The 26594-nt window shown below is 35.7% G+C and overlaps 3 protein-coding genes across 5 annotated transcripts; 1 reads left to right on the top strand and 2 right to left on the bottom strand.

Annotated features, from left to right (window-relative positions):
* Positions 1-146: 146 nt before the first annotated feature.
* Positions 147-3773, bottom strand: LOC147500950 (calcium-dependent protein kinase 24-like). Its single transcript, XM_086605961.1, has 7 exons — positions 2905-3773; positions 1742-1885; positions 1486-1638; positions 1215-1330; positions 941-1108; positions 491-715; positions 147-412 (listed from the first exon to the last, which is right to left on the bottom strand). The coding sequence occupies exons 1-7, from the start codon at positions 3461-3463 to the stop codon at positions 287-289; spliced, it is 1491 nt and encodes a 496-aa protein (XP_086462087.1). The 5' UTR covers positions 3464-3773; the 3' UTR covers positions 147-286.
* A 600-nt stretch (positions 3774-4373) lies between these two features.
* Positions 4374-18465, bottom strand: DCAF1 (DDB1-CUL4 associated factor 1). 3 transcript variants are annotated; one of them, XM_086605959.1, is made up of 14 exons: positions 18106-18465; positions 15553-15634; positions 15292-15408; positions 15009-15187; positions 14043-14925; positions 13841-13938; positions 13338-13761; positions 12651-13253; positions 12379-12558; positions 11770-12285; positions 7510-7620; positions 7166-7284; positions 5480-7073; positions 4374-5307 (listed from the first exon to the last, which is right to left on the bottom strand). In XM_086605959.1, the coding sequence occupies exons 1-14, from the start codon at positions 18351-18353 to the stop codon at positions 4627-4629; spliced, it is 5835 nt and encodes a 1944-aa protein (XP_086462085.1). In that variant the 5' UTR covers positions 18354-18465; the 3' UTR covers positions 4374-4626. The 3 variants fall into 3 exon arrangements, with proteins under 3 accessions (XP_086462085.1, XP_086462084.1, XP_086462086.1); XM_086605958.1 differs by lacking the exon at positions 18106-18465 and adding an exon at positions 17658-17953; XM_086605960.1 differs by lacking the exon at positions 18106-18465 and adding an exon at positions 17224-17286.
* A 3553-nt stretch (positions 18466-22018) lies between these two features.
* LOC147500948 (vacuolar protein sorting-associated protein 26A) lies at positions 22019-26056 on the top strand. Its single transcript, XM_086605968.1, has 12 exons — positions 22019-22235; positions 22444-22494; positions 22587-22661; positions 23090-23164; positions 23307-23379; positions 23576-23620; positions 23715-23826; positions 24280-24346; positions 24487-24531; positions 25068-25123; positions 25256-25431; positions 25567-26056. Exons 2-12 carry the CDS (start codon positions 22492-22494, stop codon positions 25740-25742), a joined length of 903 nt encoding a protein of 300 aa, XP_086462094.1. The 5' UTR covers positions 22019-22235; positions 22444-22491; the 3' UTR covers positions 25743-26056.
* The last annotated feature ends 538 nt before the right edge of the window (positions 26057-26594 follow it).

Below are 26594 nucleotides of genomic sequence, written 5' to 3'. Positions count from 1 at the left end.
ACTCTTAAGCCTCCTTGGACTATTGACCACATGGTTTTTAGTGCTGATGAGGATGTGGACGAAGAATGTGACATTATGGAAGATGCCAAGGCAGAAAAAGAAGATGCTGAATATTTTTTGCTTGGATATAATTGCTCAGACAATGGTTTGTTAGCCAATATAACAAAAAGAATGTTTCTTGATCTTTCCCTTACTTTGTTTCTTTCTTCAGTCAGAAGAAAGGTGAACAATACTGATGATACAATATAAGACTATCAGTTAATGTATTTGAACAGCACTAAGTACATTAAGCATCTGAAGATTTAAGAACATCATCCAAGTTAAAGTTGTTTCTCATGGTTCTCCTCCCAACTCCTCCTCCATTGCCTTTTCTCATCATTGCAGCAAACTCGCCATAATCTATCTGCCCATCCTGTATAACATCGCTTTTAATAAGTTAAGTTGAAAGATTAGCCTTCTACATATGCTTAGAGAGAAGAGTGAGACTTACATTGTCTTGGTCAACTTCCTTGACAATTTCATCCAGGTGAACTTCACTAAGACCAAACTGTCTGCAAGCTTCTTGAAGCTCATCAATGGTAATGAAACCACTACCATCTTTGTCAAAAAAAGAAAAGGCTGAAACTAAGTTTTCCTCTCTGTCCATCTTGTTCAAGTGCACGGTCGCAGCAAGAAATTCACCATAGTCTAAGCTTCCACTGTTGTCAATATCAGCCTGTCAAATTTCCCCAAAAGGAAGTTTTGCATTTTGGTCATCATCTATTTATGAAACAATTACAGATACAGAAGTATCAAGTTTAAAAAGAAAATCTACAGAAACCAATGCAAATGATTACATAAACATTTCGAACAACCATTATCAAAAGAAAAAACAAATACACTACGACCCACAGCAATCAAACCCATAACTGTACGATCTGGCTTTTCAAAAATAACTTACTGCATCCATAAGGGCCTTGATCTCGGGATCCATGAGTTCAGATCCCACTCTCTTCAACCCGTCTTTCAGTTCATCAAGGGTTATTGTTCCACTATTGTCTGTGTCAATCATTTTGAATAACTCTTTCAACCCACCAATTTCTTCTTCTGACAGTCTTTCTGCTATAACCTGAAAAAATGTAATAAATCAGATTACCAAGGTGATTCTTCGAAGAGTACCCAATTGTCATCAGATAAACAACAGTGATTTTACCAAGATGTTTATGGCCACTTACTCGCAAAGCCATCTTTTTAAGTTTGTTCATTGCAGAGAAATTCTTCAGCCGAGATAAGACTGCAGAATCAAGAGGTTTATCTGGCGTAATTTTGTCATCGACAATCCATGGGTGACCTAAAAGAAATGCCACATAGCTATTTAGAAAATCATATATCCCCAACCTTTTAGCAAATTATCCCCTCCCCCCCCCCTGGTGGATTTAGGAATCATATGCCTTGGTCATGTTGACAAAATTCTAGTACATTATTTATAACAATAGAATAACTCACATAAAACTTCATGAGCTGTCAGTCTCTTCTTTGGATTCCTTTCAAGCATTTTACGTATCAGATCTTTGGCACTTTCAGAGATTACAGGCCATGGTTCAGATTCAAAATCTAATTTCCCTTGTAAAATCTGTCTGAAGATCCCAGGCTCAGTTTCTGAAAAGATGACAAGAAATGTAAATACAAGTTGTTAAATTAATGGTACCTCTTGAATTGAATGTTTTTGCACATGAAATAAATAATGAATAAAGTTGGATACCTGCCCAAAAAGGTGGAACACCACTTAATAAGATGTATAAGATTACTCCAGCACTCCAAACATCGACTTCAGGACCATAACTCTTGCGTAATACTTCTGGTGCAACATAATATGGGCTTCCAACCACATCAGAAAATACGTCGTCTGAAAATGGAAACGAATCAGCCGCAGAAATGCTCTTATAATACCATTTCGTATCAGGTAACATGACCAGAAAGAAGTAGTAGTGTTATGTAGTATTCAAACTTCCAATAGAGTTAGTTATTCAATCTTGATTTTGTACTACAATTGGATAATTAAAACTTAAAAATAATAAAACAATGCGGATGGATGTGTAGTATTATGATTATTATCCAATTGGATGAACTGATACTCAACTGTATGGAATAGCTTATCTGACACAAGTCCTTCAGTCATGCCCAAAGACAAAGTGTCTTGCCAAAATTGACAAAGTAGACACTTCAGGAGCTTCCTGTCAAGCACTTGTGTGTATATGGAACTTTTGAGCATAGCACAATAAGCACCACAACTATCAGAAAATTATGATTCAAGTATATTGTTGTAGCCCTGTTTGTTTATTAATCTTATAAGTGGTTGCCAATTATAAGTGCTTGCTATTTATAAGTTTGTGTAAGTCAGATTTTCCAACTTACACTTTTGGCACTTACAAGTACCAAAATATACCAAGCCACCAAGCTAAGGATCTAGTACTTATGAGTAGCTGAAAAACAAACACAAAAAGAAAGTGGTTCACCACTTACAAGTTAGAATATGTGGCAAGCTACTTATAAGTACTAAAAACACACCCATCCCCCAACCCTACTTCCTATTTGCAACTATAATCGTCTTTGGGGCACATTGAGATCAATGAACAGACTTCCCCGTCTTGTCATAGCGTTAATTTGTGTCCTATACAATCTCTTCCAAATTAACCTCCAATATACCACATTATCCTACAAGTCTACACTCTAGATAAAATATTAATAGAATCCCCTCCCGACGACACTCGTCTTTGGAGGCATTGAAACTAACCAACAGGCTTTCCCCTCTTAGTATCATATTGATTTGTGTCCTGTATATTCTACCTCATATACCACATTAAAACTACAATTTAATCTGATTCATTTTATAACTCCAACAATAAAAGATACCCAAGAACAGACCTGGCTTATAAAACACAGACAACCCGAAATCGATAGCTTTCAAAGAAGCATCCTCATGAGAGCTAGAAAACAAGAAATTCTCAGGTTTAAGATCTCTATGCATAACACCAAGAGAATGACAACCTTCAACAACACCAACAATAGTTTTAATCAAGTTAGCAGCTTTCCTCTCAGTATAATGCCCCTTTTGAACAATCCTATCAAAAAGCTCTCCTCCAGCACAAAGTTCCATAACTAAATGAACAAACACAGAATCCTCATAAGCCCCTTTGATTCTAACAACATTTGGATGTTCAGATAAATGATGCATTAATTGAATCTCTCTCCAAACATCTTCATAGTCCTCAGGACATAGTAGTTTCCTCTTTGGGATTGATTTACAAGCATATTCAATCCCTGTAGATTTTTCTTTACATAGAAAAGTTATACCAAATTGGCCCTGGCCTAGTTTCTTGCCTATGAGGTATAATTCTCTTAGGTTTTGTGTCTTGTGTGGAAGAACTGAGTAAAGACTCTTTCTTGATGATGATGAAGATGAGGATGATGATGATTTATTCATGGGTGAGTTTTGGGATGGGATTTTTTTTTTTTTTTGGTTTATTAAGATCTGAGAATGATGGTGGACTCATTCATTCTTCTGTTTGGCCTTTTTCTATTGATTTTTTTTTTTTTTTCCTGTGTACAATTTTGGAATATATATCTATATATATAATAATGTTGCATAAGAGGATTAAGAGCAAGTCCAATGGATTTTTTTTTTTTAGCTTGCCCAGTTAAATTTGGCTCCCCAAAATAAAAAAAATCGGATTTTTCTGATAGGAGATCAGAGTGTTTTTCCCTGGTCGACGGATCTTCTCAATTGGAAGATCTCAATAATATTGAATAATCAACCTCTTTCAATTAAAAATATAACAACATTATATCGAGAATGCTCATTGAATGAGCAATTCAATAAGAGATCTCGAGGAACACGGGGACTAGTTAAAGTAATGAGCCTCCCTCCATCAAAGATTTGATCTTTTTGAACTCTATGTTTGAAGTGATAAATGATACGGATTGTATAGTTTCTGCCGCCGTTCGTTTATTATTTTTGAAATTTTTAATTTAACAAACAGACGGCAGAAACTATATCATCCGTCTCTCGAATTTATTATAACAGCTACTAGCAAAGGTCTTAATTTTTGCTGGGTTTTTTACTCTTTCCAAATTTAAGACCCTTTTAACATCCCATTGGAACGACATTTTTGTGGTTGGGATAATATATTTGCCTTTAGCAGTGTATTCCCTTTGCTTTGATACTTTAATAGTGGCTGTAGGGTGTGTTTCAAAGTTTGGCAAAGCTGTAGACTGTAGTATGGCAAAATTTTGTGAAACACATCGACCAACGGCTAAAATTTCACATTTTGAAACCTATATATACAGCTTGGATTTCATGATTAAAATATCAGAGTGAACGAGGAATGGGGAGATAATATGAAACGAATTTAGAATTACATTCGAAAAAATTTGTTTCTCTTCCTTTTAACTTTTCCCAATCTTATGTACATTTTGCTACTGGCCATCTCTAATTCGCTCTAACTGGACCAAAGGATGAAAATTTTCCCCAATGACAAACTATTGATTTTGATCCATAATTTGACACTAATTACATTACCTAATCGCCAAAGAAGTCGGCTTCTCTCATCAATCAAAATATGAGGATAATTTGAAGACATTGTAATTTTAGAAGCCAAAGTTCTCCTCGTCCCCACTACTAAAAGACTCCATCAACTGACTGTCGTCATCGTCATCCTCCTCGTCCTCCGTTACAATATCCAATAGGCCTCCACCAGTAAATTCAGCGTCCATCCCAAAATCACCATCATCGTCGTCATCCTCAATGTCATCTACACTATCATCACCTTCATCGTTGCTCATATCATCGACATCACTATCAACTTCCAGACCATCACCCAGTAAAGGGTCGCCGTCAGCGTCTGAATCGTCATCATCTTCATCTTCCTCACTCTCAGCATCATCAGGATCTGAATCATCATCAGTGGGCCGCCTTCGACCTATTTCATAGAGCCTAGCAGAAGCATACATTTCTTCATGGTCATCCATGGTTACCAACCCAACAAATGAGTCAGTTGGTTCTGTGGCAAAGTCAAGCACACAGCGATCCACAGGGACTGTGGCAATGTCTGAATAGTTGACAGCATCCACCGTTCGAAACGCAGAGAAGAGGGGGTGCCTGACCCGACGTGAATGAACTGCAGAAGTTACATCTTCGAGATTCCGCCTCAGGATCGCATAAATGACATCACCATGAGCATTAAATGTTATAACAGTCTGATCCAAAGAAGGGACACTCCGTAGGAGCTTAAACGTTCGAAGATCCCACACTTCTGAGTTTATAATCACCTACATATAACAAGTATGATATAGTCAAACCACTAATAATGAACAAAAAGAAAGTAGTTAGCTAACAGATACTGCTATTTTATCACAGTGATTTTCAGATTCGACGAAAAGCCAACTTGTACACCTATTCAACAACAATATTGCTATAAACTTTTCAAGTACAAGTGTGTACCTCATTCCCAGAGGGATGAAAACCACCACCACCGTAGTCTGAAAACAGATCAAACTTACGAACAGGGCCAGATCCCCTTCGATCCCATAGAACCCCATTCCACAGAAGCATCGTGTCCAAGGGGTTAAAATGTATAGGAGAAGGTATATGCCCTTTCACGGCATTTGAAGTATCAGTCAATTTCAGCTCGAGTTTGCATGTCTGGATGTCATACAAGAGAACTTCACGACGTGATGGTTCTGTAGATAAAGCGGCAAATGCCTCCCCAGAGTTGCTGAACCTAGCAGATTTGCACCCTTCAAAAGAATGTGTCGAACCACCTGATATTGAAGACGCGTCCCACAACCGCACCTCATAGGAGCTAGAAGAGAGCAACAGACGGTTGCCACCTGAAGGAGCTGATTGAACAAGTGTGACTGGTGACTGGTGACTCCCATTACTTTCCAACATATTACCACTATTCGAGTCGAAAATCTTGAGGTCGCCAGAATGGTTGCCAGTTGCAATCTGAGAGGAGTCCCCTAGGAAAGTTAAGCATGTCAAAAGGGCATCATCCCGGCAAGTACGCCAAGGCCTGAATCTGCTGTAGACAAACTGACGATCTCTACGGCTTCCATGAATGCCACCATACCAGTTTCTGAACTCACGTGTGCTCAGCCTGGCCGATAAATTTGCAGGTGCATCAAAGCTATGCCTTGATTCAGGACATGTGTGTGGGTGTAATAATGATAACGGAGGTAAAGTGGTAATAGGAGCTGGACACTGGCGATGCTGATGTTTCAGATACTGCACCACAATCCCATCTAGTGTCAATCGTTCTGGGTTTGCAGGCTGTGGATCAACGAGAAGTCCAAATTGGGGAGCAGAGGGTGTCATCTGACATACAGGTGTGATATTACACTGGCTATCATCTAAAATATCAGAAACAACCCCACTGGGATTTAATCGGGAAAATTGATCTCTTTGTCCACAGCTAGGTGTGGCAGAAACTCCAGATTCAACTTGTAGACTGCTTTTACGTACTACATGGGGCGTGTGAAATGCTGGAGATCGAGATCCAAGTTCACTTGATGCTAGTCTCTTAGCGGGTGATGCGTCCTTCGATTCTGTCAGTTTTCGCTTCAATGGCAGCACTATCGGACTCTTACATTGGACTTCTGTATCTGATGTAGTCTTCACACAAGACCCTGGACTTTCAGGTGCTCCTGTAGATGCAAATGGGTTTTTTGAGGCAGATGATATCTTTACAGATGATGGATGAGATGATGCCTGGTTCCTTGACTGAAAGCTGAGACTAGTTGAGAAACCCAGTGGTTTCTTCTTTGAAGAAGACATGGCTGGATCCCGTTTAACGTTAACAATCTCATCCTTTGACATTAAGGTCGGTGTACCAGAGAGAAATCCATGAGGAGCACGACCAGATGGCCACTGAATTTTCATTGATTGGGTTTCTTGAACAGATGTCTGATTTAGTTGTTGAGTTGGTGCTGCTAAGGATGGCAGAGGTGCCAACTGAGCATCCTTTAGCAGTGCAGCAGCAGCAGTTGCCAGGCCAGATGCTTGGAGGTGTTCATGCATAAGTTGTAACAGCTCCCTTGAAAGCAATACAAATACAAAGTAATTTAGAGTGCAAGGAAAATTAGGTATGAAAAAAGAAACATTGTGCAAAAATGTTGAAATAAATACCTGGGGTCATATGTGATAGGTGTCGCAGCAGCTATTGCAGCTCTTTCTATGCGCCTCAACGTCGGGGCAGCAGCATCAGTTGCTGCTAAAGTACTTGCACGACCTGAATTAGTAACAACCTGCAGCAACACATTTCTGAACATTAAAGCACTTCTCAAGTGAGAAACTTACACATGTATTGGCATTCAATGTGTAGCCCATTGGATGCAAATGTTAGCGCATGTATAGCATGCACATAAGTTGGCATCTCAGACCTTGTAATTGTTCCCCCCCTAAACCCCTCTCCCTGTTTATTAGGAAGAAAAACAGATATAAAGAAAATTAATACTAATACTGGTGCTTACTGCAATTAACTCAATCGCAACTTGAGCAAGTTCAGCTTGCCACCTAGCTTGCTCACCACCAGGTGTCTGGCTGCCTGAGTCTCGAATAAGTTCTGAAAGCTTCTTTCCAACCTAATACACCAAGTCAATATACATAAACAGATTAAGACCAAAGTTATCAAATTGTATATCATATCACATCTCTGTTTTTCATTTTTAGTGTATCCAGTATCGAATAGTATCGGGTATTGTATGATACCATTAAAATAAATGTTTATAGTTGAATGTGTTTTATAATAAAATTTTATAGTTTTAAGGAAGCTATCGAATGTAAGTTTCATCTACAAACATACACAAATAGAGTCTTATCCAATACAATACTCCTAATGTATAGTAAAAAAAATGTCGTCATTTTCAATGACTGGTCCCAAATTAGTATTATATACATAAAGGCTAAGCTAGCTTTTGGACTTATTTGCTGAGTAAGTAAAGATTGCTTTGGGTTAGGGTTGTTTATCAAAAATCTAATATGGCTTTGCTTTCCAAAGCTTCGAAAAGAGAAGGAATTTTTTTACTATCCTTAAAAACTCATTTTCGGATAAAAGATTTCAGTATTTCATGTGTCTAAACTCTAAAGTGATAGTATTGCCCGATACAGCATGTATCGTGTATCGGATCGGATCAGATGATACGCTCCCCTTATTGTGCGATACATATAATTTTTGACATACGACAAGATACATGTACCGTAAAGTTCTATTATATATATATATATATATATATATATATATATATATATATATATATATATATATATATATATTATATATATATATATATATATATATTATGACCATTTGACACTAAAAAACTATTTTAGCACCATCCAATATTCACCAATGAAAGCATAGCAAGGAAACAAAACAGAAAAAATCAGTAACTATTGAGGAAGAAAGCTATCAAAATGCCAGTTTCGAAGACCTGACATGAGTGCAAATGTTTGCATGTCTCAAGGACACCAAAAGGTGATTCCTTGGACACCAAAACATTTGCCTTTTGACCTTCTTGTTCTCAAACTATTCGACTCACCATTTGGAGTCCTTGAGAAATACAAAAGGTGCATGTCAAAATATTTACTCTCCCCTAAGACACTAACAGATTAGATGGCATTGTTAGCCTGCCAACACCCCAAAACTTTAATTTAGGAAGATTATTCCTCAACCCAAACAACACCACAAAAGAATCTACTAGATAAGGGTTTAGTCTAGTCTGCAAATTAACCCCCTAAGCTTTAACCCTGTATTTCTCATTGAACCCTAAGTCCCTAACTACCCCCCATAAACGTATACTTCTGTCCTACATAAAGATACTAAAAGCAAGACCAGTTATGGAGATAAGGAGAAACAGTTAACTACTAGTGTTGTTTTAAGAGTGAGAATCATGAGCTTTGAGATGTAGGATCACAAGCTTGTCTCTAACTTGAAGAGCAATGGATACAAGAGGCCGAGACACAAGAACGTGAGAGGCAGCCACTACTTACTAGGTCTAACTAAAGCTGACGGTTCACCGAGAAAACCTAGAATATAAATCTTAATTTAGTATCAAACAATCATGAAAAATAGTCACATAGTCATATGTCCTTTAAGAATGGTTCCACAACACCTGTGATTCTACTTGCTAATCTGCAGAAGTGAGCACTTGAAAAATAGAAGGGGTTTTTGAATTTAACCCCACATTGGCACATTGTATGAAGGCATTTGTTTGAAAATTATATAAATAATAAATAAATAAATAACAACAACAACCATCACAAATGAATTCCGATTCTGTCACAAAACTGTTAACCAAGTGTTGGTATTTTCAAAAATACCAAGTCTACCATTCTTCCATTTTCTTTGCAAAAACCCACACACTTTGTCTCTCATTATTAGCAACAAATCCACCGCTAGTTTCATTCCAAAATCAACTCCAAAACTTTACATGCTGAAACACTTAAATTAGAATCAGAGATAAAGCTTTAGCACTTGAATGCAGAAAGGTATGGTTGGTTTTATTGTTAAATATCAACATTTGCTTAACAGTTTGGAGACAGATGGGTCATTTCTGATGGTTGTTACTATTAGGGGTTTATAACAAACATCCTCATACAATGTGGGGTTAAGACCAAAAACCCCTCAAGAATATGTAATAGAGGTCTAGAGGACGATAAATCCATGCGGGGGACAAGATGTTCCAAACTTCCCATTAATTGACACAGAACAAAGGGAAAATACAGAAACAAATGTCAACATTATTAGGCTATGAAAGTCAGACCAACTTTGTTTTTCATAATTATGAGTTTATGACTTTATTCCCCTAAACCCTTACCCACTTTCCCTTGTGAAGCTGGGACTCGATCCCAAGACCATGGCCAACCTCCCAAGACTTGACCAGTAGCTGGAAAGCTTTTTTAAAGTCGGGACTTTTCTTTTTTAAACAAATTGATCATTAAGACTATTCAGACCAACCTAAAACATGAATACAATTACACAAGTAAACATTTGAGACTAGTTTGAGTTGTGCTTCAGGGGTACTGAAGCTCTCCTCTTGGGCCCTTTGAGTTTAAAAGACAAACATTGGAGTAACACAAGAGAGAAGGCAACAGCAAATCGGTAATTGCAACGTAGAGATCACATATACAGAAGAAACCCTTGGACAGTTGCAAGAACCAAAGAAAACGACAACCTTTGTTTCCATATAACTTCCTAAACTTGTGGTTTGGTGATGATACATTTGGAAAATTATGGACAAAGCCTAAGTACTTTGGTCTTGACTTCATTGTTTTATTGACATAGAGAGACCACATATACGATACAGGCTGGTGCACATACATGATACAACTAGAAATATCACACCTAAAATTAAAAATAAGGGTTTCTGAAATTAATTTATAATGAAAATTACATTTCAACATGCATCTACTTGTTCGCTACTTAAAAATAACAAAAAGATTCCAGTACACAGACATTGTAAGTCCGAATTGTTTCATGTTCATTGGTTTTCCATATCAGTGCATCATATAAGCAGATATAAGTATAAGTACAATATAATCATATCTTCTGACACAATATATATGTATATATATATATATATATATATATATATATATATATATATATATATATATATATATATATATATATATATATAGTTCAGCTCATAAAAGGACCTTAAAATAAGTACCAAATCTAAAACAACCCACAACTTCACCTAGAAAATGATTTAAAACCTAATGTTTTGTTGATATGATCTACTAACCATAAACATCATCTCTACAAAATTTCAACTCATTTGGAAATCTCTGATCTAAGCAAAAGATGATTGCAAAAACACTATTTTCTGGACCGTTAGATTTTTTCTTAAAAATGACAACAATTTTTATCTAGGTTAGAGGTTTCCAAATGAGCTAAAATTTTGTAGAGATGGTCTTTATGGCGAGTAGATGATATCCACAAAAAATTGGGTTTGAATTCATTTTCAAGATGAAATTTTACTTACGTACTTATTTTAACTGAAAATAAGTATGTACTTCTAAGATCGAACTTGAACTCCACCTTATATGAACTCCAAATGAACTCCACCACCAAAAGTGGATTTATAAGATGAATTGAGGGCTGCTTTTTGGTGAAGATAGTCTTCTCATAATAAAGAATCTCCCTACAAAAAATCAGCCTAAATGAAAATGTTTAATCTTGTCAAAAGTTGTTTTGAAATTTGAAAAGTTTGGACCGTTAGATAATTTTATAACATTGTAAGCAAATTTTGATACGTCTAGACATCTTCAAATGTATTGATTTTTTCCAAGGATGATCTATATTGTAAGGAGAACATCTTCACCAAAAATCAGTTCCTAATTCATTGTTTTTCATGGTAGAGTTTTTTGGAGTTCGTATAAATGGAGTTCATATAACGGGCAGGTATATATATATGTGTGTGTGTGCATGTGTGTGTGACAATAAAATAAAGCATCTAACGTTAACTTACAAAAGAATAAGCAATTTTATCCCCTATCATCATCTTCGAATCACACAAGTTAGTAAAAGAAAAATACTGGGACAACAACCTACAATCTTGTCCCACAACTTAAACAATGCTTATTGTAGATAAAACAACAAATTCTGTAGTGCATTAGTCTTTGTGAGCGGAATGATTAAATAAAAAGTTTATCTAAAAGTTCGAGTTAAGGTTAGATTAAAATAAGCAACCACAAAGTTGGCTATATATTCCATAATAGTAGCTTACCTGGAGCTTCGTTAATATGTGTGCAATTGTATCATCTCTAGCTAAGCCAAGGAGGACCCGGCATGCAAGAGCACGAAGGCAATCAAGGGTAGCAGGAGGTGTAAGTATGCGAGAATGAAGAAGATGCAAAAGAACCTTTATACCATTGTTAGCTCGAACTGCTTCTCTTGCTTGATGATAACCTTGTTCTAATTGAGCTGCAAGGCCAGCAGAACCAGCACCAGCACCCAAGGTTATTCTACGGTCTCCAACTACTCCTGACGTGATGGTAGGCACAGCTGTTTGTGAGCTAGTGTTCACAGACGGTGTAGCAAGTACTGCCAAATTACCTCGTTCCACCCCACCAGATTCGCCATTCCGATCAGAATTTCTCTCTCTCGTCTCTGTAGAAGGACCATTTGGTGTCTGAATCGTAACCTGTTGTTGTTGTCCTTGAGCAAGAATAGATGGTTTGTTGCTAACTGAAGGTGGAGGACAAACAAGATTGACTAATACATTGAGCGCTGGCTGAATAACCTGACAATATACAACAATGCGATCAAAATATGACAGGACAGTTACTATGTCACAAAGTGCAAAAGTGGGAAACATCAAAGTTAAGGTCTGTACCTCAGGATCCACATAGCTAGAATTATTTGCTGCATCCAAGATAGCAGCCATACCGACACGATCGTTGCTCAATGAGGCATTCACAACCAACTTACGACTATAAGGTACTAATGTAACAATGTGCAGAACACCCAAAGCATATTGCACCAAGTCATGCAAATAGCGCTCAGCAGGTGGGGCCTAAGAGATGAACAAGTCATTCAAACTGACAATGCCAAATAGAAGAATGTGAAAACAAACAGAAGGAAGAAAAAAGCCTCATATAACTATACCTGAGATAATTCCAACAGGATTATATGACCATTACAGCTTAAGAACTTATCTACTGCGGGCCAACGCGTTCTCACAAAAGCAGGGCCGAGCTTTCGGTCCCGCTGTATTTGAACAAACACGGCGTCAATAGCCTCGTTACTGATGTCAAGAGGCTTATAAGCAGCCCTTGCACTAGAAATATTTCTGGCAATGCTTCGATGAGTTTTATTTGGGCGAATGGAATCCACAAGCAAGAGAAGATGAGCTCTGAAAAACTGCCTCAATGCAACACAAGTGTGGTAAGCGACTTGTTTCTCCGAAGCTGTCAGTAGTTCTGAAGATGATCTATCATTTCGAAGCAATCCAGGATTGGACAAAGCGAGTGTACCAGAATTACCTCCAAATCTCACAGAGGCAGCACCATGTAAGAGAATTAGTACTTTCTCCAAACCCTCCTGAGCGTCGAAAGCATCAAGAACCGCTTTGAATACGAAAGCCGCAGCAAAGAATATAGCGGCATTCTTTCTGGCTTGATCTTGAGGGCACTGAAGAAGCTGAAGAGCTAACTCAACCACCTGATGGATAACATCAGTAGGAAGAGCACAAACACGTTCCATAATTCCCTGCAAGAAAAGTATAGGAACTAGATGAGTAACACATGGTAATAGTCCATGTTAAAGAACTCTAACAAGGTTTTGTTAGCCAACCTGAAGAGATCCAATAGTAAATAAGCACGATGAGAGACCGAAGAAAGTCTCAGCAACTCTTGGCACAGCAAGAAGTTTTTGCATGCCACCACGGTCTACGAATAGAGCAGCAAATTTCCGGTGTGCAGCTAATGCACAAATTAGCTTCAGTACATCGGGCAGAAGTAGCATGCCCTTTGGTATCTCTGTGTTTTTAGAACTCTTTGCTAAGAGTGCGAGACAAACATCCACTCCTTTTTCATGCAAAACGGGGCCAAGAACTTCAACATATTCTCCCAGAATTTCAAGACACTGTATGCAATATTTTTCTCTCAATTGTGCAAGAGATTCATTGTCCAAGAAGAAATTCCCTTCTACCTCCTCTTCTATATCTGCCTCTACAGCTCTTGAGTGTGTTGAATCATCATGAGTGTTACCAGAGGTCCTGCAACACATAGCAGTCAGAATATCATCCATTTTGAAGATGAAGAGAATAAATTAAGTATCAAATGATTTTCACATGCCTTGAGACCTCCGTTGCATTAGCGGCATCGACAACAGTAGATGCGGCTTCCGAAGCAGCCAAAACTGCAGCTTCCTCGTCATTAGTAGTTTTCAATGCCTAATTAGATAGCATATATCAATGACTTTAAGTTTTCACAAAGAAAAAAAAAATTAACAACCAAATGAGAATAAAATCTGAAAGGATCTGAACACAGTGCTTACTTCTAAGGCAGCAGTATTGACAAGTTCTGCAGCGGCATCACCAGCCGCTTTAATGGCCTCGGCAGGCGCATTGGCTGCCATGGCTTCAGCTTCAGCAGCTCTGGTTGCTTTCTTTACCAAATCAGATATGTCCTTTGTACCAACTTTGCATTCCAGGAAGCGATCATCGTTATCCTCCCTTCCCATGTGAATGGAATCAGCATCATTCTTACTTGATTGCTTCTTGGGATCAGCCGCTCCTCTCATTTCTGTATTTCTTAATACATTCCTTTCCCTTATGCTCCGTCCCTGTCCTAATTTTATTCCAGACACTGGTGATGTTAAAGCCCTTTCATTCTCTAAGGCTCCTTCAATACTCCTTCCTTTTCCTCTAAGCCTTGACCATCGGTTTGCTCTGCGCCTTGAAGGATCATCTCTTGTATTCTCATCAGCATCTTCGTCTCTTATGCTTGTCCCATATCTCTCACTAAACTTAGCCTTCCCATCACGTGACTCACGGTTATGTCTTATTTCTTCCTCAATCAACTCAACACCATCTTCATCCACCTCACAAATACCTCCACCTTCACTCAAATCATCATCTAATTGTTCCTCCCCATGGACTTGCTTAAGGGAAATCCTCTTATCACGGTCCCTCTCAATGCTACGATCATCTAGCAACACCTCATCGCCTAAGTGAGTAGCATCCAAGGCTTGCCTAAATCTACCCCTATTGTCCTCTCTACCTCTAATGCAAGTAGCACCAGCTGTATTCTTACCCTCTGCTAGATAACTTACTTCTTTCTGGTTTGTGCTTGTCTCCCCAAGAACCCGGGTCCGAAGATAGCGCATAAGCTTGGCTGACAATCCTGATGTCAATACATCTTCCACCACTTGACCACCTCTGAGATCATCAATTGAAAAAAATAAGTTAGAAGAGAGAGTAAACCGGGTATGAGATCAATAAATCCAATTACAAATACCAACCCAGCTAAGCATACAGCCAGAAGTCCAGTGCCATAAGTCTTCAGCATTTCAGAATCTGTAGGTTGGTCTCCACAATGCTCATGTTTCTCCTTATATTCATCAACAGATAACCTCACATTGTCATCCATTACCCACTTTTTTATGTTTTCCACAACGTCGTCTTCAAAGACATGAGGATACTGCATCCCAATTGTGTATCATTGTTAAAACAAAAGTATCCATGATTATGTCAGAGTAAATCAAACTAAATAAATTATAAGAGCATAGAAATGAATGAGCTTACACTCCAGGTTGTAGAAGAGCTGAGAAGTAGTCTTGCAGCTGCTGATTTCACACTAGTTGAGTATCTAGCTTCAGATAAAAAGCTAGATGATATCAACTCAAAGAAATCTTCATTATCCTGAAAGAGACTTGTATCTTAGAACACATAAGAGAATTGTAAAGCTTATTTAGAGATGACGTGGACAATATCAAGAATTACCATCTGATTATAGTTTTTTGAAAAAGTAATTAAAATAAAAAGAGATTGCAATTCATATCTTACTCGGACCAAGTTCCCCAGCCTTCCAATGTTATGAGAAGCCCTTCCATTACTGGGAGAGGAATCTCCAGACTCCTCAACATACCTGAATGGTAAGAAAACAGAAAAACAAGGAAAATTTCAAAGGTTAAACCAAGTACGAGCGACTTACCAGATAAAACAAACCTCCAGCTTATTTAACTAAAATTATCACACTTGAAGATTTTTATTTCACTTTTATCTCTTCTTTAAGAGAGATGGGGAGGCGGGGATTGATGTCAATTTTCAAACATGAAATCCGAGTATATACTGTCAAAGCCTTGCCTTGTCGCCGCCTGGGCAGCACCTTTGACCAAGTCAACATACATTTTGACCCAAAAAAACTAATGTCTGCTTTAAAGTAACATACATTAAATGTCTACATCTCGAAAACTAAATTTCTTGCAGTTTGTTTATTCTTTTTATATTTTCTTCTCTTAAGCTTTTTATATTTTTAAGTTGCTTTTAGTTTTAAACACCTTTCCCACCTTGCAAAAGTGCTGCTGGGTAAGTCATGGGCAGACTTTGAAGCAGGCGAAACACATAGGCATTAGGGCATCACCAATGGAGCCCTTATATGGACCTCTATCTCCAAATTTGAGGGAGCAATTGAAGAAACACCCTTCCAATGCAACCGTTATATGAGACTCTATTTCTACCATCCTTGAAAAGTGTCTCTAATTTTATCGGAAGTTTTACAAGACCTGGGTTCTACAAGCAAAATGCTGCCCGAAACTGTTGGAAAGCATCCAAGAGAAATAATATAGCAGTTGGTTTAATTCTCCGTTCAAGTGATCTAGGAACTGTTAAACCCGGGTTCAAGTCGCTGTAACTTCTTATTCTGAGCTTTTAATTTTTTTTTTCGAATTACAAAAAAGAAAATAAAACATGTTCTCACTGAGAATCAAAGCAGTGACCTATGTTTGTCTTTAGCCAAGCACGACACCGCTACACCAACTTAAGGTGAATGATTGGTTTTCCCAGGAACAGATCTTCATTTTCCATTGAAGCTCCTTCATTTTGCTTTTTACTTTTAACCAAACCTCTAAAAGTATGACATAGCCCTCTATTTTCAAGGCCAGCATTGGTGATACCCTTAATGTGACAAACTACTACCAGTAAACATAAATAACAGAGAACCTAATCATATTAAAGCTATGCACTGTAAACCCCTCCATTGAAGCTCCTTCATTTTGCTTTTTATTTTTAACCAAACCTCTAAAAGGATGAAGTGGCCCTCTATTTTGAAGGCCAGCATTGGTGATGCCCTTAATGTGACAAACTACTACTAGTAAACATAAATAACACCAAAAATGGGCATTCTCAAAACTTAATCTTCCAATGCATACTAATAACAACAATATATTAATACTATGACAATATATTACTGTAAACCCCTCCATTGAAGCTCCTTCATTTTGCTTTTTATTTTTAACCAAACCTCTAAAAGGATGAAGTTTGGAACCATCTTATTTTAAGGCCAGCATTGGTGATGCCCTCCATTGAATGTGACAAACTACTACTAGTAAATTTAAATAAGGCCAAAATGGGCATTCTCAAAACTTAATCTTCCAATGCATACTAATAACAACAATATATTAATACTATAACAATAAAATATAAAAATAAAAAAAAATAAAAAAAAATGATAACTACCTCGATTCTTCAGTCTCAAGCATAGAAGCTAATGCATGAATAAGTTTAAGGCTAGGGTTAAGTTGAAAAGTAATAACTAGTAAACATAAATAACAGAGAACACTGCTAACCAAAAATGGGCATTCTCAAAACTTAATCTTCCAATGCATACTAATAACAACAATATATTAATACTATGACAATAAAATATAAAGCTATGCACTGTAAACCCCTCCATTGAAGCTCCTTCATTTTGTTTTTTATTTTTAACCAGACCTCTAAAAGGATGAAGTGGCCCTCTATTTTCAAGGCCAGCATTGGTGATGCCCTTAATGTGACAAACTACTACCAGTAAACATAAATAACAGAGAACCTAATCATATTAATACTATGGCACATACCAAACAATAAAATAGAAATACAAAAATTAAAAAAAAAAAAAAAATGAAAACTACCTCGATTCTTCAGTCTCAAGCATAGAAGCTAATGCATGAATAAGTTTAGGGCTAGGGTTAAGTTGAAAAGTAATAATCTTTGTCATAAACTCTTGAGCTTTATTAACCAATACATCTTCTTCCGTTTCAACTTTATGTTCTTCTGGTTCTAATTCTGGTTCTGGTATTGCTAATTCGTTTACAGCAATTCTGGTATTGCTAATTCTGGTTCTGGTATTACTAATTCGTTTACAGCAAACCTCTAAAAGTATGAAGTGGCCCTCTATTTTCAAGGCCAGCATTGGTGATACCCTTAATGTGACAAACTACTACTAGTAAACATAAATAACACCAAAAATGGGCATTCTCAAAACTTAATCTTCCAATGCATACTAATAACAACAATATATTAATACTATGACAATAAAATATAAAAAAAAAAAAAAAAAAAAAAAAAAATGAAAACTACCTCGATTCTTCAGTCTCAAGCATAGAAGCTAATGCATGAATAAGTTTAGGACTAGGGTTAAGTTGAAAAGTAATAATCTTTGTCATAAACTCTTGAGCTTTATTAACCAAAACATCTTCTTCAGTTTCAACTTTCTCTTCTTCTTCTTCTTCTTCTGGTTCTGGTTCTGGTATTGCTACTTCTTCTTCCCCTTGATTCTCATCTTCTGTTATTATAGCAGCAGCAGTTGAAGAAGAAGCGGGTTCCATTTTTTTTTTTTAAATGAAATGAAAATTTTAGGGTTTGAGTATTTATAATTTTGTACAGATGGAAAAACGAGGATGGAGCTGTTTTCTGTGTTAACTTTTGGTTGTGGGTCTCGCCTTTTTAAATACATAAAAAGTGGTAACTTTTGGTCCTATTGGTGTGATGGTTTTGGTTGTTAGTCCTTAGTTTTTATGTGGAGTAGTAATTAGTCCCTGATTTAACGATTGATACTTTTTTTTTTGGTCCTATTGGTGTGATGGTTTTGGCTGTTAGTCCTTAATTTTTATGTGGAGTAGTAATTAGTCCCTGATTTAACGCCCAAGTTTGACTCGGGTTAGTATATTAGTACAGACCTTATGGTAACTTGGATGTTTCTTAATCCCAAAATCAATTCAATCGTGAGTTGTTTGGTTCGCTCAAAATACTTGTAATAGATGTATGGGTTTTATAAAACCTTCTAAAATGTTTTATTTTATTTTTGGTTAGAAGATTTAAATAATAAAGATTAACAAAATTATATATTTATTTCAATTCATAAAACTAGAGTGAGTTAACTAACTACTTAAACACTTAAATTTAACAAATTGTTGACTTCCTATAATGTTATAAGTCTATATAACCCTACTGTCATAGAGAAAGATATAAAATATTAACATTAAAAATAACAAAATTCCTTGTTTTGTTTTTTTTTTTTAAATAAAAATTTATTGATAGTGATAACGAGTTTTACAAATAATTATGACATTGACAAACGCCAACAAGAATAGGTCCCCATTCGCACAAATTTTTTTATGATTTTGTCTTTTTTTTATTGAGATCAGACTCTTGTTTAATAATTGATAGTTAAATAAATGAGAGAGAGAGCTTACATGTTTGTTATGAATGATTATAATTATACAACCTGACGGGTTGGCCTTTGGGACTTTGGCTATTTGTTTTAGTCTCATTAACCCATCAAATATTCAAATACACGTTTGTCACTTTTAATGGTTTTGGACTCAAAATAAATGATAAATGGTAATTTTGTAATAGCAAAAAGATAAGTAAAAAAAAACGTTGGTTTATTGAAATGTTTTTTATTAGGTTTTTTTTTCATACTATTTATTATTATTATTATTATATTATCACTATAGTTGTGAAAATTTTGAGGGATGCAGTAGTGGAATTTGCTAAAACAATTGGGGGAACCAACATATATAGTCCAATTCGAAAGTATACTTCTTAGTCCAAGAAGTTTGATCTCCATAGACTGTCATCACCCAAATCTCTGTCCCATCAATTATTAAACATAACATCCAAATAAAATGCATAATGTTAATGTTTGTATGAACTATGGTGTTCAAAAGGCATAACAATTATATTAAATTTTTCCGTAGCCAAATCAAAAGTAATAACAACTTCAAATTGCTCGAAGACGACTCTTTCCATGTTTAACACAGCTTCCCAATTGACGAATCCGTTTAGGAGTGTAGATCCACTCATTTGATCAACATACGGAACAGTTATTGGTATCTCTCTCTAGTCATCCAAACCAAAAGTGAAAACTTCTACCACATTTACACTTCAGGAATAGTTGGGCAGTATTCGCAGTAGCTTGTGCTCATTATAGATCGAACAGAAACCAAAGCCAAATCCAATAGGCACGAAGATAACAAAGTGGATGATGCCTATCAAAATAAAGTTTGGCAAAAGTGTGGCCAATAAAAAACCTGCACCAACCTCTTGAGACCCATTTCAAATGGGAAATAGACTCAAGAGGCAAACGTAAGGTTATATCTAGACTAATTTCAGGGGAAAACATTGAAATTAATTAAGTCATCCATGGTGAACACATGCAAAACAATGCAAATAACAATCTTAATGAGAAACCAAGTGTTTCTTATGGAAACTTTCAAGTTGGATATAGATAGGAATAGCTACACGAAAACCCTATACATCACCAAGAAATTTTGACAACCTTAATGAGAAACCATAATATGAATATGATTGAAGGCAAGTAAAGGCATGGACAATTTATAAATCGAGGTAATACTTACCAGATGCACATATAGACATACCCATATCAAGTATTCGAGTGATGTGTAATAGTTGGGTTTCCTAATACTAATACTAATAACAAATAGCAATCATAAAATACATACCTGGGGACACTAATACTGATAATTTATGGGCCATTAGATATTTTTTCAAAAGTGGATAACAATTTTTATCTAGGTTAGAGAATATCAAACAAAATAAATTTTTGTAAATATAATCTTTATAGTCAGTCCACCATATCCACAAAAAATCAGGTTTAAATTTATTTTGCAGGCAAAGTTGTAGGTTGTTTTAGATTTGGTACTTAGTTTTGGTACTTATTTAAAGTTCTTTTAGGAGCCGAGGGACTGTTATATATATATATATATCGAGCAGGTTATGTTTACCACATTTTTATACCATAGTTTATACCATTCCCACAACTTTACATACAACGTGAATTATAATATAATTTTGTGTAGATATGTTTAACTAACCATAAAGATCACCTCTACTAAATTTCAACTCATATGGTAATATTTAACTATGTCAAAAGATGATTGCAAAATCTTAAAATCTGAACCGTTTAAAAAAAATCCAATTTAAAAACGATTTTTAACTAGGTTAGAGATTTCTAAATGAGACAAATTTTTGTGGAGATGTTATCAATAGTTAGTATATCATATCCACAAATTATTAGCATTTAACTCAATTTGTAAGAGAGTGTGGTATAAACTATGGTATAAAAAGTATGGTAAACGGAACCTGTTCGTATATATATATATATAATGGGAAGGGTTCTAGGGACATATTTTACCTTGACACGTAAACAAACTCAAAATTGTTAGGGAATTTATAAGTTTCGGATTAGGCTAATATTTTGTAGATATGATATCCTAACTATTGTAAACATTGTCACAAATAATCAAAAAAATAAAAAAATTCCAAACTTGCCAAATATAGTTAACAATTTACAAAATTTGGCTAATGGTAGACCGTTCATTTTCACCATTTTTTATACTATATTTGGCAAGTTTAGAAATTTTTGATTTTTTTGATTATTTGCGACAATGTTTAAAATAGTTAGGAAATCATATCTACAAAATATTACCTTAATCTGAAACTTATAAATGTCTTAACAATTTTGAGTTTCTTTACATGTCAAGATAAAATATGTCCCTAGAACATAGCTAGTAAATTCGTGGACGGCAAAAGTCCGATACGTCAATTATTCGCCTAAGATTCGAAATTTTCAACAATAATACTTTTAAATATTCGGTCCAATAAAAAGTATATAACGTAAAAAAATATGATATCGTGTTTTAAACGGGTATAATATATGAATGTATTTCTTTAAAATTCGCTATATATTTTACATTTAAAATTTTGATATATAAGTATATAACGTTTTTTATTTTTATTTTTACAATTTTATTCATGAAAAATAATACAAATGTCATTTTATTTGCCAAACCTTATAATTCAATTTAATAAATCGGCAATTATAAGCCCGACCCAATTTTTTTTCCCTAATTAAACCGTATCATTCAAAATTCGCCGAATTATTCGTTTTATTTCTATAAAAACCTTATAATTGAAAATAATTTGTGAGTTTACTTAGTTATAGAACCCCTCCATATATAATTTAAGCGAGGAACTTGGGAAGTTGGGCCTTACCCTGTTTAGGCATATTAATGATGTCGGGTTAAAAAACCCGTCCGTCCAACCCATTCATTTAGTCACAAAACAGACTCCATCTGTTTTTTTTTTCCCATCAACTCGTAAATCCCCTTTCTTGTTCCTTCCTCCTTGCCCAGTTGCCACGACCCCATATTAATATCAACATCACTGACAGATCGAAACCACTAGTATGTACTTAATTTGTTTCTACTATCATAATTAATCCTGATTTCACAATTTCAGGTGTTAAAACTAACCAAGTATTCCGGGGCTTGATCACATATGTATTAGTAGTCCAAGATCAATATGTAGTATAAACATTCCCTAGTATAGAAATAAAGATTCTTTTGTTGTAGTCAAACGACTTAATGTGGGTTTTATTGTGTAATTGTGTAGGTGTTTCATCCAATATAAGAGATTAAGTTACCATTTCAGTGTAATAGCATGGTAAGGTCTCATGGTCGATTGTTTATATTTGTTAAGATAGCTCCTGAAGTTGGTATGTGGTTCGCTAATAGTGGTCATGATTCTCTTTTCAGAATTATATTGTTGGAGCTTTCAAGCCACCATGCAACATTACAATCACGTTTGCCGATGGCAGAACTGGCAAGCAGGTCCTCATTCTCTATCCTGTTGTCTGTAATTCAACTGTATCTGATGCAGCACTAAGCACTACTGAGTAAACATAGAAAAATGTTTACGAATCTAGTGTTCTTCTTATAGAAAGCAGCATAAAATTGTTGAATGTACTATTATTTTATTAATATTTGACGAAGAGAAGAGCAGATAATTTAATTTTTTTAGGTTAGCATGCTCAATATCCTAACATCAAATTACCTTCCTGGGAAGAGGCCCGCTAATATCAAAAGAATGAAAAACAAAGGGCTTAATAAGGTTCTTTTCGAATTCTGCTATTCATTGTCAAATGATAGCAGTCTATCCAGATAAAGTTAAATATATGATTAATATAAGTTCATACAAGACCTTGAGAGGCTATGGTCGTGGCATCAAAGTTAATGCTTGCTCTGTTATGTTTCCACAGGTTCCGCTCAAGAAGGAAAATGGTCAAACGGTAATGGTTCCTCTTTTCCAAAGTCAGGAGAACATTGTTGGAGAGGTACTTTTCCTGACAAATCTTTTTGAATGCCCATTTTTTTTTTTTTTTTTTTTAATACACACTATTTGTTTTTTGTTTTTTAATTGTAGAGACCTCTTAATTGTATATGATATAAACATCTGGTTTTTTATGTGATGTTCAGGTATCTATAGAACCATTCCATGGGAAGAAGGTGGAGCACAATGGTGTAAAAATTGAACTCCTGGGTCAGATAGGTTTGTTTCTTTTTTCTTCCTTGAAGTTGCTCCGTGTTTGTTAGACACTGCTAACCTCTATTAATACAATAGAGGTATTTGTTACCCCTATGGAAAATGCGTGTTCTGCTTATAGAAATAGTGTTGTTCAGCCATTAAGTGCTTATAGCACGTTCTGCTTATAAAAACCCACTTGACTTTTCCCTATCGTTTGCAGAGATGTACTTTGATAAAGGCAATTTTTATGACTTTACCTCTCTAGGTGAGTGCAATTGTGCAATACTTAATACAATCAAAAAATTACTTCAAGATTGATTTTTGTATTGATGCTTGTTATTGACCTTTTTAATATGCAGTCCGTGAACTGGAGGTACCTGGTGATATATATGAAAGGAAATCATATCCATTTGAATTTTCTACTGTTGAAATGCCATATGAGTCATACAATGGGGTGAATGTGAGGCTGAGGTAGGCAAGCCACAATTCTATAGGCTACTATTTGTTTCAACGTAATATATTCTACTGATAGTTGTTAATTTGATCTGTACTGTCTTTGTTGGTGATGTTTTGGTCAGCTGTGTTTACTCTTTGAACTGTCATCGACATAACCCATTAAAATGATCTCATTGGTCAGAATGTGGCCTCATTAAAAATTCCTTTTCCTTAAAAAAATATTTAAAATTATGTACAATCAAACTGTACGATTATGTGCAGCTAGAGTTTTATTGAGGCCATCTATGATTATGTGCTAGTAATTATTGGGGATTTGTTGAGAGCTAATTTCCATTATAGAAATTTGAGTATGTTCTGTTTGGCAGTCAGAAATTGAAAATGATAAGTTACGTTATGCCATTGCTTAGTTTGGAATCCGAAATCTACTTTAATAAGTAACTCAAAGTAAGATTTTCAATACTATTGCAGGTATGTTCTTAAGTTCACAATCAGCCGTAACTATGTGAGCAACATGGTGGAATACCAGGATTTAATGGTGATACATTTTTATTTTTTCTACGAATCTGTAGCAAAATCCACTTCAAAACAGTAGTTCTGCATCTTGGCTTGTGACAATTTCCTTAATGTACACATTATTTCCTTCCCCTGTTGCTGACATGTCATTTTCTGCATCAGGTCCGCAACTATACTCCACTTCCATCAATCAACAACAGCATTAAGGTGAGTGGATTGTTATAAAATTGATGAAATTCTTTAGTGCAGTTAAGAATTATAAGTTGATGGTTGGCAGTGTAAGTATTTCTATTGTTGGATGCTGATTTGCCTTCACTCCTGTTTATATTGGAGTGAAATGACTAGCGGTGGTTTCATCAAGCTAACTCGCCACTTGGCTATCAGTTCATGGAGTTCTGTAGCATAATGATTTATTTAATTATCCAGTTTTCTTTTTTCTTCCGCCTCCCTTGTTTGTGTGAGTGGAGGGGGGGGATCCATGTTTCTGTGTTTTTAAGTTTCGAATGAGATAGATTTTGTTTAAGTAACTGGGAAAAGAGTGGGAGAGAATGGGGTTCACAATGTACATGTACATATTAGCATGCGCAGAGTAGAAGCTTTCACAATTGGCTCTGAAGTCAGTGATTCGTCCTTATAAGAAACCTGTGACTGAGGAATAGATGATGCATGTTGTTAATGTATAATCATATTGAGGGAACTTGTGTTGTACAATTTTTTTATCATTTTATTTATGCGTTGTGTAGATGGAAGTCGGAATTGAAGATTGCCTACACATTGAGTTCGAGTATAGCAAAAGCAAGTAAGAATGTATCTTACAGTGAATTGGTTTGACTGCTTAATGTGATAGTTTATGTTATGTAGTTATGTTGGCGATCATATCCTTATTGGTCTTATCATTCTAAATTTCTAATTTGGAGTCTGGATTCCTCAGGTATCATCTGAAGGATGTGATAATAGGCAAGATTTATTTCCTTCTTGTAAGAATCAAAATAAAAAACATGGAGCTTGAGATCAGGCGTCGAGAGTCAACAGGATCTGGGCCTAATACATATGTGGAGACCGAGACGCTTGCAAAATTCGAGTTGATGGATGGTGCCCCAGTCAGAGGTAAACTAATATTCACTGCCTCATTAGATATTGTATATGCCTGGTTAGATGCTGTGAAATTGAGTTCGAATTCCATTTTGGACTTAAAAATGCAAGTTTGATTTTAAAATGTGTACATCTCTTCATGCTCTCCAGGTGAATCAATTCCTATAAGACTGTTTCTAAGCCCATATGAGCTGACACCGACATACCGCAACACAAACAACAAGTTCAGTGTCAAATATTACTTGAACCTTGTTCTCGTTGATGAAGAGGATAGGAGATATTTCAAGCAGCAAGAAATCACCATCTACCGCCTTCAAGAGAGTTGATTTTGAACAGCTCCAGACTAGCTCACCATTCCAATCATAAGAGGCTACACAATCATAGTCTACCCCTTATAAATGGGACCTCATGTTGATTTTGTTCGATAGAGAAAGATTTTGTACGAAATTTCTGGGTGTGGTACATGTAAGGTGGTCTGTGGTCATCATTGCTTGTTAGCTTAAACTGTCCTAGATTTCAGAACAAATATTGTGACTAGAATCTGCCTTCTGTTGTAGAAAATTAAGTAGTGTATCTTGTGAACTGGATTGGACTTCATGTTATAGAACTTTTTTTTGTTATCGATTAACCATCATCAAAATCGCAAATGACCTTCCAAAGTTTTTTTCCAATTATGAATTACCGAATCATTAAAAAGTGAAAAAGGTTGCCCACTGCAAGTTCTCTAAAACTGGGCCTATTTGTTAGTAGAACCAAGGCCCAAAATATCGATATCGATGAATATATCGGTGTACCTAAAAACCGATATATATCGGATATATAGGATATTTCAGATATATCCATTTTTTTGGTAACAAGTCCAAACTATTTAAAATATCAGAAATATCGGATATATCAGAAATATAATATCAGAAATATCGGATATATATTGGAAATATTGGATTTATATTTTAAAATGGTCAAAAAGTCAACCGATATATATCGATTATATCGGAAATATCGATTATATCGGCGATATAAAGTTTCATATCGGAAATTCCGATAAAATAAATCGAGAAAAAAAATTCAATATTCGGTGGATATATATCGGAAATATCGATATCGGTGTACCAAAATAACCAATATATATCAAAGTCCGATATATCAGATATATTGGCGATATTTTGGTCAATGAGTAG

This window comes from Coptis chinensis, chromosome 4, assembly GCF_015680905.1.
Source record: "Coptis chinensis isolate HL-2020 chromosome 4, ASM1568090v1, whole genome shotgun sequence".
NCBI classification, from domain to species: domain Eukaryota; kingdom Viridiplantae; phylum Streptophyta; class Magnoliopsida; order Ranunculales; family Ranunculaceae; genus Coptis; species Coptis chinensis.
This window is presented reverse-complemented; position numbering and strand designations above follow the sequence as displayed.

Excerpts from the sequence above, each read along its gene's own strand:
- LOC147500950 (XM_086605961.1), bottom strand. The coding sequence starts at position 3,463 with ATGAATAAATCATCATCATCCTCATCTTCATCATCATCAAGAAAGAGT. Across the intron at positions 1,886-2,904 it reads GTCTGTGTTTTATAAGCCAG|ACGACGTATTTTCTGATGTG; the intron begins GTCTGTTCTTGG and ends TTCCATTTTCAG. Across the intron at positions 1,109-1,214 it reads TTAAAAAGATGGCTTTGCGA|GTTATAGCAGAAAGACTGTC; the intron begins GTAAGTGGCCAT and ends ACATTTTTTCAG.
- DCAF1 (XM_086605958.1), bottom strand. The coding sequence starts at position 17,938 with ATGCTGGCCTTGAAAATAGAGGGCCACTTCATACTTTTAGAGGTTTGC. Across the intron at positions 15,635-17,657 it reads CTTGAGACTGAAGAATCGAG|GTATGTTGAGGAGTCTGGAG; the intron begins GTAGTTTTCATT and ends CTTACCATTCAG. Across the intron at positions 7,074-7,165 it reads CCTATCACATATGACCCCAG|GGAGCTGTTACAACTTATGC; the intron begins GTATTTATTTCA and ends ATTGCTTTCAAG.
- LOC147500948 (XM_086605968.1), top strand. Across the intron at positions 23,165-23,306 it reads AGGAGAACATTGTTGGAGAG|GTATCTATAGAACCATTCCA; the intron begins GTACTTTTCCTG and ends TGTGATGTTCAG. Across the intron at positions 25,432-25,566 it reads GGATGGTGCCCCAGTCAGAG|GTGAATCAATTCCTATAAGA; the intron begins GTAAACTAATAT and ends CATGCTCTCCAG.